Source organism: Dipodomys ordii, unplaced genomic scaffold (genome assembly GCF_000151885.1).
Source record: "Dipodomys ordii isolate 6190 unplaced genomic scaffold, Dord_2.0 Scaffold33, whole genome shotgun sequence".
Taxonomy (NCBI): domain Eukaryota; kingdom Metazoa; phylum Chordata; class Mammalia; order Rodentia; family Heteromyidae; genus Dipodomys; species Dipodomys ordii.
In genome coordinates this window covers 2,224,442-2,234,993 of record NW_012267249.1, presented here as the reverse complement: position 1 = coordinate 2,234,993, position 10,552 = coordinate 2,224,442, and the positions used below count along the sequence as shown (strand labels likewise).

At 48.4% G+C, this 10,552-nt stretch overlaps 1 protein-coding gene across 1 annotated transcript; it reads left to right on the top strand.

Annotated features, from left to right (window-relative positions):
* Positions 1-6: 6 nt before the first annotated feature.
* On the top strand, positions 7-5,873 carry Mycl (v-myc avian myelocytomatosis viral oncogene lung carcinoma derived homolog). Its single transcript, XM_013016753.1, has 3 exons — positions 7-102; positions 537-1,035; positions 4,019-5,873. The coding sequence occupies exons 1-3, from the start codon at positions 22-24 to the stop codon at positions 4,615-4,617; spliced, it is 1,179 nt and encodes a 392-aa protein (XP_012872207.1). The 5' UTR covers positions 7-21; the 3' UTR covers positions 4,618-5,873.
* The last annotated feature ends 4,679 nt before the right edge of the window (positions 5,874-10,552 follow it).

Genomic DNA, 10,552 nt, shown 5'->3' with positions numbered 1-10,552 from the left:
GGCGCGCGCTCGGCGGCGCGCATGTGTGTGTGTGCAGGCTGCCAGGCGGCCCCGAGCCGGCGGGGAGCCAGTCCGCTCCAGGTGGCGGGCGGCTGGAGCGAGGTGAGACTGCGGGTGGCCCCAGGCATAGGCGCGGGTCCCGGGGATGGTCTCGGGCCCTAGTGGGGTGGCGGGGGGGACGGGGGAGGAGGAGGGGGACGCTAGTTGACTGCCGGCTGCCCAGTGAACGCCGCGCGCCCCCGCTCGGCCCGGCCCAGAGGGGCCCTGGGAGCCGCGCTCCGCGGCGGGCGGTGCTGGCAAAGTTTGCTTTGAACTCGCTCCCCGCTGCCTGGTCCGCGCGCTGGGAGCCGCTTCCCGGGGCGCTGTGACCCGGGGCCAGGCGCTCGGGGACGGGAGGGCAAGGCGCAGACAGCAAGCCCGGTGGTGGGGTTGGGGAGGGACCGGAGCCCGGCTAGCCGGGGGCGCCGGGGAGCCTGGGGTCGCCTCTTCCTTCGGGCGGGTACCCTAGTCTGCACGTCCCCGCTGCCCTCCCGCAGGGAGCGGACATGGACTTCGACTCCTACCAGCACTATTTCTACGACTATGACTGCGGGGAGGATTTCTACCGCTCCACGGCGCCCAGCGAGGACATCTGGAAGAAATTCGAGCTGGTGCCGTCGCCCCCCACGTCGCCGCCTTGGGGCTCCGATCTCGGCGCCGCCGGGGACCCAACCTCCGGGGCTGGTCCTCCGGAGCCGTGGCCCGGAGGGGACGAAGCGGAATGTCGGGGTCATTCGAAAGCTTGGGGCAGGAACTACGCTTCCATCATCCGCCGTGACTGCATGTGGAGCGGCTTCTCCGCCCGGGAACGGCTGGAGAGAGTGGTGAGCGACCGGCTCACCCCTGGCGTGCCGCGGGGGAACCCGCCCAAGGCACCCGCCACCCCGGACTGCACTCCCAGCCTAGAAGCCAGCACCCCGGCGCCTGCCACCCCCTGTCAGCTGAGCGAGCCCAAACCCCAGGCCTGCTCGGGGTCTGAGAGCCCCAGCGATTCGGGTAAGGACGACCCCAGGCCACCTAAAAGGGGGAGGGGGCACCCCCATGCGTGGCCAAACCTTTAACACCGTCTGAGGTCGCGAGCATTGGCTCTTCTCAAGCCTTGCTATCACCTCCCCCCCTTTTTTTTCTAGCTGAAGCTGTCGGGGTAGCCCCTAGCAGTGTCTGTCTGGCACGTGGGTGTGTTGGTAAACAGTTTGGAGAAGTGAGGAGGGAGCCAGCGTCCCTCAGATGGTGATTGGAGCCTCTGGGGACAAGGGAGACTCGGTGAGGGTTGGTGCTTAAAGAATAATAAATACTCCAGCTGGACTGTAAGGGATTTCTGTCCTTGGAAGGTTGGAAGAAGTCCCTTAGGAGTCACTCCAAGCTTGAAGCTGTTTTGTTACTGCCTTTTTTTTTTTTTCCTCCTGGGAAACTCACACACTCCGTTAGGGAGAGAAGAAGCTGAGGAGCTTTTTTGCAAAGCCAAAACCTTCATCCTTTAAAACAAACAAGCAAAAATCTCCATCCCCTGTCTGCTTTACTTTAAAATGCCAATAGTTTCCTCCTGGAAGAGGAAAAGAGGGAATGATTTCCTATTGTACATTCCTTTACCACTGTACATCACTTGTGAGACCGGTAAGAGAGGAATAAATGTTTCTCTTTAACAGATGACAAACGGAGGCTTTAGAGATAGGAAACCACTAGCAGTGAGCCTAGCTTTATACCATCTAGCCAGCTTTTTCTCCCAGCCCTCTATCCCAATCAGGCAATTCTTGCTTGATGTTTAGCTTATCTGAGAAAGGTTATACCTCACCTGCTGCTTTGACATAAGGTACAAAGATGTCTTGGCTTCCTCCTAATACATCTAAGGGCTTCAGCAGCTCTCCTGAGTTTAACAAAAGTTCACTGGCTCCTGGCCCCTTTTCTGTACCAATGTGCGGATGAGGTACTGAGGCCATAGCTGTGGAGCTCCAAGACTCCCTCCCCCAATACTTGACACAAATGCAAACCTCACTGAGGGCAGACTGGTGTCTTCTATCACCAGAGGATGTTCTCATCCCAGTCTCTTTCTTAGTCCACTCCACCCATGAGAAGAATTGTAGAGGGTACTCTTGTAGAGTGCAGACTGAGGTTATTGGCACATAATCAAGACAGAAAAAAAAAACTAGCTTTAAAGAATAACTAACAAGAGTGTTTTGAGAACTTGGATATGGGGTATGGAAGTTGTCATGCACTAAAGGGAAAGAGTGAGAATAACAAAAACTTAAGATACTCCACCCTCCCTCCCCTTTCACTATTAGGGTCTTTTTTTAGCCTGCTTTCTCTTTTCATCAAGAGCTTGTGTTTGTTTAATAGCTGGAACGGGAGTCTTGAAATCAAGAAACCAATAAAGGTGCATCTGCACAAGGGCTGGTGGAATAATAGAGTAGAAAGTATTGTTTCAGGAGTTTAGAAGTCTAAGACCCAGAACATCACCGAAGTGATAAGGAAGGAGATGTGGCTGATCTGGGTCTCTCAGTTTCTCCCTTTGCAATGGGATTGTCCCTCTGAAGATGGTTCCTTATCTGGGAGAGGCAGAGAACTACTTTGAAAAGTGAAGCAGGTCATAAATGATTTCTTCCTTACATGGCTTTTTACCAGCCTTGAGGTTTAACACTGAAAAGTAAAGGTTTGTGATAGAGGAAAGCCTTCTGAATCGTTTTCTGATCTGCTCTTTAACCTGAACCTGTTTGTGGGCTTCAGGTTCACTCTCTGGCCACATGGCCTAGAACAAAATGCAACAGATTGCAAACAATGAGGGGGGGTGGGGAGTGTGACTGACTGCAGAGCTCAGCCAATAGGAGCTAGGGGCTGAGTAAAACAACATTCCAAACACAGCCTAGCCAGCCAATCACCAGCTTTGGGGCCAGGAGGGCTGAATGGTCAGGTTTTATTAATGGAGAAATAATGTGATTGTCCACACAATGGAAGCCTTCCTGACAAAGGGGCTCAAGCTTCCTGATATGCAAAAGAGGCTGAGAACCAAGCTCTTCTCTTGTGGGGCCAGAATGCATTAAGGTAGCCTTCTGTGTGGGGGCTGCAAAATGTGGGAAGCAGAATGGTTTTTCTTCTAATTGTCTCTTCCCTGGTTGGGTTAATCTAATAGAGAGTCAAGCCAGGGAATGGTAGGGAAATGGCCAAGTGTCTCTGGGGGTTTGGATCCAGGGTTATTCTTCTGCTCCTCATTTTCTACCTCTGCTGTAGGTAGCTTGGAAAGGTCACTTGTACCTTTGTAAAGTTCCTGCAGCTCTCAGTGACCTGTGATTCCAATTCTAACCTTCTTCTGGTCCCAAGAAGGGGGTGGGGTAGACGACCTATAAATGATGGATGACTCGAGAAACCCATTGAACCCAGGAGCAAAACGCCCCTAAGGGAAACCTTTCCTCTCCCCTCTGTGGGTGAGAAGGACTGCCTGTGGCCCTCCCTTCTGTGCATATTCCTCTGAAAGGATAGCAGAATAGAGAGGTGGGAGAATAATAGGATTTATAACTTGTGAAAAGTAACAATTCCCAAGTGCAGGCTGTTCTGGGCAGGAACAAAGGGCAGCTCTGCCCACAGACCCCTCATTTACAATTCTGATGGGGCATGAAAGAGCCCGACTGGGGAAGATCTTTATAGCTAAACTTTGTCCCAGGCCGGTAGCTCTTTCTCTCCATCCCCTGAGTGGGGGAGGGGAGAGCTTGTGCCGACTGGGGGCTGTTGGCTTGGGTCTGCCTTTTGTTCTTTTCTAAGCCTTGCTGTGCAAAAGGAAATTGGAGAATATTTTTCCTTCTTGTTTGTTTTCCCTTCACTCTGCCCTTACCTCAAATACAAATGAATCAACCACCTTTTTCCTCACTTCGATTTGTTGATAATCAACATTGAGAAAAATGTCTCTATGTAGCCCCTCCGTAGAAAGCTAAGGGTGTAGGGTTTGTGCATGCATTTCTAATAGATGCATTTCATCTCTCTTCTTGGACAGAGGGTGAAGAAATCGACGTCGTGACGGTGGAGAAGAGACAGTCTCTGAGTCTACGGAAGCCAGTCACCATCACTGTGCGAGCAGACCCCCTGGACCCCTGCATGAAACGCTTCCATATATCCATCCATCAGCAGCAGCACAACTATGCGGCTCGTTTCCCCCCAGAAAGTTGCTCCCAGGAAGAGGCTCCAGAGAGAGATCCCCAGGAAGAGACTTTGGAAAAAGACACCCCCGAGGAAAAGGAGGATGAAGAAGATGAAGAAATCGTGAGCCCTGAACCTGTAGAAAGTGAGACTCCTCAGTCCTGCCATCCCAAACCTGTCAGTTCTGATACTGAGGATGTGACCAAGAGGAAGAACCATAACTTCTTGGAGCGCAAAAGGCGGAATGACCTTCGCTCAAGGTTCTTGGCATTGAGGGACCAGGTTCCTACCCTGGCCAGCTGCTCCAAGGCCCCCAAAGTAGTGATCTTAAGCAAGGCCTTGGAATACTTACAAGCCCTGGTTGGAGCTGAGAAGAGGATGGCTACCGAGAAAAGGCAGCTCCGGTGCCGGCAGCAGCAACTGCAGAAAAGAATCGCATACCTCAGTGGCTACTAACTGATCAAAAAGCCTGACTCTTTTGTCTTACAAAGACACGCGTTTATTTTTTAACCTCCCTTTCCCCTCTAGTAATTTGCACATTTTGGTTCCAGGCTCGATGGTCTGAACAGTAGGTCCCAGAATGCATTGCAGCCGGTGCACACACAATAAGGGCTTGCATTCTTGGAAACCCTGAAACCGAGCTCTCCCTCCTCCCTCACCAATGGGGAGTGCTGTGTCCTCCCTGGCGCCTCTGGCTTTCTCAGCAGGCAGCTGACTGAGGAGTCTTGAGGTCTGCCTAGCTCACTAGCTCTGAAGAAAAGGCTGACAGATGCTATGCAACAGGTGGTGGACGTTGTCAGGGGCTCCAGCCTGCATGAAATCTCACACTCGGCAGGCTCTTTGGGCTAGGAAAGGATGCTCCCACTGCTGTCTCTGGGGGTGACACAAGGACAGCTGGGCCTGGATGCTCTCTGAGGCTCCTTTTTCCAAGAGACACACGAGCTGTCCTGAGTGAAGACTAGCTCACAGACTTGATCAACAATGGACCATTACCTCACTGTCAGACACTTTACAGTAGCTGAGGAGTGGAAACTTTATATAATATATGTGTGTGTGTGTATATATATATATATATATCCATATACATATATATATATATAAATATATATAAAATGATGTTGGGCAACACCTCTCCCATTCTTCCTCAATGCTGCCACCTTGAGAACATTTAAAGAGCCTGGCCTCTGAGTTCTTCAAGTCAGAGCGCATAGGGCCCTTTCCTCTGAGAGAGGGACCTTTCCACCCCCACAAGGGACGTTTTTTTTTTGTTGTTTGTTTCATTCTGCCTTTGTTATGCAATGGGCTCTACTGCATCCTTACCCACAGGTCAGAAATGTTTCCCCAAAACACAGGGAAAATCGGTCCTAGCCCGAGACCCGAGGAAGGCTTGGAGTCCTGACTCTTGAACTTGTTCCTTACCCAGTTATTTCCCCAGGGCCATTTAAGGCCCATCTTGGAATCTTAAGGCAGGGAGGTGTAAGGCATCTCAGAAGGAAGCTCTGTACCATTTCCTCTTTCTTACCTGCCTCTTGTCTCCGTCCTTGACTCTATTTGAAATTCTACTGGAACCATGCAAACCTGTCCTCACCATGCAACTCCAAGAAGCTTGCTGGCTCTGCAAGCCACCAGCCTGGTTCTCTACCAGGGTGATATGAGTCAGATCCCTTTCCCAGAACCTGGGCCTTACTAAGGTGCTAGGCAGAGCTTTTGGAACTCACCCATTGGTTCAGAAGGTGGACTCGCTTCCTGGTGGTTGTAAAGGCACCTTCAGGAGCTCTGCTTAACCAACCCTTATAAATTGCCCCAGCTGGACTTGCAGCTCTGAGGGAAACCCAGGTGTGCCCTCCAGCCTGAGAACCTACCTAACCCAGCAGGTGCCATGTGGCCAACCTCAGAAGCTGTTCAGCTTGGCCTGGAAGAAGGAGCAGCCCTTCCAGAACTCTGCACAGACAGCAGATTCCTGCTGGCTCTGGGTTAGACAGTAGGGGCAGGGTAGAGGTGGTCAGCACTATTTGTGGCTCTGAAAAACCAGCTGCTACTTCCTAACCTACTGTGTATGGTGATCTGTTTCTGAGGTTGCTTCCTAGCCTCTGAGAACTTCTGTGGAAATTTCAGAAATAGCTTCTGAAACTGTGGAAGCAGGATTTTTAGGAGCCAACTGACTTCTAGAACTGTCTTGAGAGTGTAGGAATGGAACAAGTTACTGATGTTTCACCTGAGTAGTTTCTGTTTTATAAGCTGCTGCTGGGTATTATGCTGGGGGAGTTGTTTTGTTTTGTTTTATACTGTATTTTTGTATGCCTTTTGCAAAGTGGTGTTAACTGTTTTTGTACAAGGAAAAAAAAAACCTCTTGGGCAATTCTCTTGTTGCAAGGGTCTGATTTATTTTGAAAGGCAAGTTTACCTGAAATTTTGTATTTAGTTGTGATTTCTGATTGCCTGATTTTAAACTGTTGCCTTCTGGGACATCTTCTAATAAAAGATTTCTCAAATATGTCACAGTGGGGACAGCTTACACCATCTGAATCTTCTGGATACAAGGAAAACTATTTCAGGGTAGCCACAAGTGACCCAGACGGCTGCATTTCTCTAACCGTGTTGCTAACCTGGTCATTCCACTCTGGGTTCCTGAAATGCCATTTCAGACATGCCTAAACAATGTCAGCTCAGTACTCCATGAAAATGAATTCTCTAGTGAATTGCAAAGAGTGCTGAATTTGTGCTTCAGAAAGCTCAAAAATCCCAGCTCTACCACTTCTGGGTCTTTTCATCATGTCTTTCTGAGTCTTAGTTTCCTTACCTCCTGTGAGATGGGGATACATGTTATTTCCCAGGATTTTGCCCATAATCAACAAAGCAATAATAGACTTTGGACTTCTTTCTAAATTATGAAGTTGTTGTTTTTGTTTATTTGTTCTTTGGGTTTTTTGGTGCCAGCTGAACTCAGGGCCTGGGTGCTGTCCCTGAGCTTTCATGCCCACAGCTAGCACTATACTACTTGAGCTACAGTTCCACTTCTGGCTTTTGGTGTTTAATTGGAGATAAGAGCCTCACAGATTTTCCTGCCCAGGCTGACTTTGAACCATGATCCTTAGATCTCAGTCTCCTGAGTAGCTAGAATTAAGGCTTGAGTCATTGGCACCCAGCTTTGCTTAGCTTTTTTGCTCAAGGCATGTGCTCTACCACTTGAGTCACACCTTCATGTCTGGCTTTTTGCTGATTAATTGAAAGTGAGAGTCTTTCAGATTTGTCTGCCTGGATAGCTTTTGAACTGTGATGCTTAGATCTTAGACTCTTGCATAGCTAGGGTTACAAGCATACACTACGAGTGCCCAGCAAGTCCTATATTCTTCCGGATAGGACTTATCTTAGTGCTATGATGACCTTTTGCACAATGTCTTTTGTTGTTGGTGGTGGTGGTGGTCATGGGGCTTGAACTCTGGGCCTGAGCGCTGTCTGACTCTTCAGCTCAAGGCGAGCAGTCTACCACTTAAGCCACAGTGCCACTTTTGGTTTTCTGGTGGTTAATTGGAGATAATAGTCTCAGACTTTCTTGCCCGGGCTGGCTTTGAGCCTGGATCCTCAGATCTCAGCCTCCTGAGTAGCTACGATTACAGGTGTGAGCCACTGGTACCTGGTAGCAAGATGTCTTCTGAAGAGTTCTCTCAGAATTTTTTTTGTGTAATGTGTGACTTTTCTTTCTTCAATTAATGAAAGGAAAACTAAGACTCTCTTTCCTGCACATAGTGTCTTTGTAAACTTGTTGCAAATGAAAGGTGAGAGAAGCCAGGCACCAGGGGCTCACACCTGTAATCCCAGCGATTCAGAGCTGAGATCCTAGCTACTCTAGATCTGATTATTGCAGTTAAAAGACAGCCTAGGCAGAAGAAAAAAGTCTGTGAAGCCTGGTGCTGGTGGCTCACACTTGTAGCTACTTAAGAGGCTGAGATCTGAGGATGGTGATTCGAAGCCAACCTGGGCTGGCTCCAATTAGCCACAATAAAACTAGATGTAGCACTGTGGCTCAAAGTGGTAGAGCATTAACCTTGAACAAAAGAGCTTAGGAACTGCACTCGGACCCCCGAGTTCAAGCCCCAGGATCCACAAAAAAAAAAAAGTGTGCGGGGCAGGGAAGGTGGCTCAGTGGTAGAGTGCTTGCCTTGCATGCATGAGGCCCTGGGTTTGATTCCTTAGCACCACATAAGCAGAAAAAGCCAGAAGTGGCACTGTGGCTCTAGTGAAAGAGAGCTAGCTTGAGCCTAAGAGCTGAGGGACAGCGCCCAGGCCCAGAGTTCAGGCCCCATGACCGACAAAAAAAATTAAAAATTAAAAAAAAACTCATCTCAGCCGGGCACTGGTGGCTCACGCCTGTAATCCTAGCTACTCAGGAGGCTGAGATCTGAGGATTGCGGTTCAAAGCCAGCCTGGGCAGGAGAGACCGTGAGACTCCTATCTCCAATAAACCACCAGAAAACCGGAAGTGGCGCTGTAGCTCAAGTGGTAGAGCGCTAGCCTTGAGCTGAAGAGCTGAGGGACAGCGCCCAGGCCCAGAGTTCAAGCCCCACAACCGACAAAAAAAAAAAAATTTCAAGTTTAGTCTCTTGTTAGATAAACTTTCCACTTGGCTCCCCCACTTGCCTTTCCCGGGTCACAAACCTAAGTAGGTGTTGGATTAAGCAGACTTGGATTACTAGAATACTTTTTTTTTTTTTTTTTGGTGCTTGCCATAGGGCTTGAACTCAGAGCCTGAGCACTGCTCCTGAGTTAATTTTGCTCAACGATAATGATCTACCACATGAGCCACAACTCCATTTAGGTTTTTTGTGCTCTACTACATCCCTTTTTAGAGGTTGTTTGTTGAAACTGATTCATGGTACTTTCTTCCCTTAGTAGACTTTGGAAAAAATTCAAGGGCATTTGATAAAATGATAGGGCATTAACAGTTTGGCAAGTTTTTTTTTTTTCTTTTTTTCCTGTACCAGTACTGAGACTTTAACTCCAGCCTTATACTCTTGCTATGCTTTTTCAACTCAAGGCTGGTACCGTATCACTTGAGCCACGCTTCCTGTTTCAGTTCCGGCTTTTTGTTGATTAAATAGAGATGAGAGTCTCATTGACTTTTCTGCTTGGGCTGGCTTAGAATGGCTCAGAACAAGGAACCTTAGATCTCAGCGTCTTGGAGTAGCTAGGATTACAGGTTGGAGCCAACAGAGTGGACTTGATTTGCATATCTTAATCCTTACAATAACGTAGACAGTAGGGGGTGGTGTCAACCCCATTTCACAGACTAGAATGTTGGTGCTGAGAGAATTAAGCCATTTGTCTAAACCCACACAGCTAGCACCAGCTACAGGGCTCTGAGCAGCAGCTCCTTTGACTCTACTTTGCAAAGAAACTGAGTGGGAATAAAGCCATCTCCTGGGGGGAAGGGAGGGTGTTTCTGGAATGTGGAGTATTTTAAGCTTCTTTCCCAGCTCATTTCTACAGACTCCTACCTCTATCTTTGTCTGAAAATAGCCAAGAGTTTATTCCTGGGTTTCAGAGAACAATTTCTACAAATTAGGTTTGCCTCTGAATAGTACACCTAAGAGATTTACACACCCAACTCAGCCTGAGAACAATGAGGGATGGCAGGGAAGCCAGTATTGATGAAGGAAACAGAGGTCATCCTCTCCATTAGACAATGTGAGGCTCAGGCAGATACTTAATTCCTGCCTCCATGAATCGTTATTTTGGGGGAACAGACAGGTTCAACTCTCTTAGATGTATTGAATGTGTGTAAAGTGCTCCTGAGATCAGTGTATTCCAGAATATTTACTTTAGAAAAGGAAAGATGGGGCGGGCTTGAGGATACCTCTATTGATCTGGAAGATGATAGGAGTGTGTGACACAGGGCTCCATTCTAAGGATAAGGTAACCAGTTGAGAGACGATTAATAACTGAGTGATGGGTGGGGTAGGAGAAGATGTCTACATGTGTGAGCTAAAGTTCCCTTAGTATGTGGCCATTTCTTCTGTAAACCCTGTGGGCTGCTTTCAATGTCTATTTAGAACTGCTCCAGCCAAAGGGATCAGCTGTGTTGTTACATTCTCTTGGCAAGGAAATGTAAATATGTTCTTAAAGTCTCTAATCAGGTATGTTATTAACCTATTAACCTATTAGGCTCCGTGCCAGAGGAAGTATCTCCATAAGTGTTGGATTGCCTTTAAATTTATGGGGAACAGTACAGTTAAGGGGTAATCCACATTGAACCAATCCATCTCAGTTCCAAATTTTAGCTCTGCAGTTTCCTTGCTGTGTGACTCCAGGCAAGTGATTGGCCTCTCCCAGTTCCAACTTCCTCATCTATAAAGTAGGTATAAACAGTAAATATCATCTGCTTCTTTGGGTT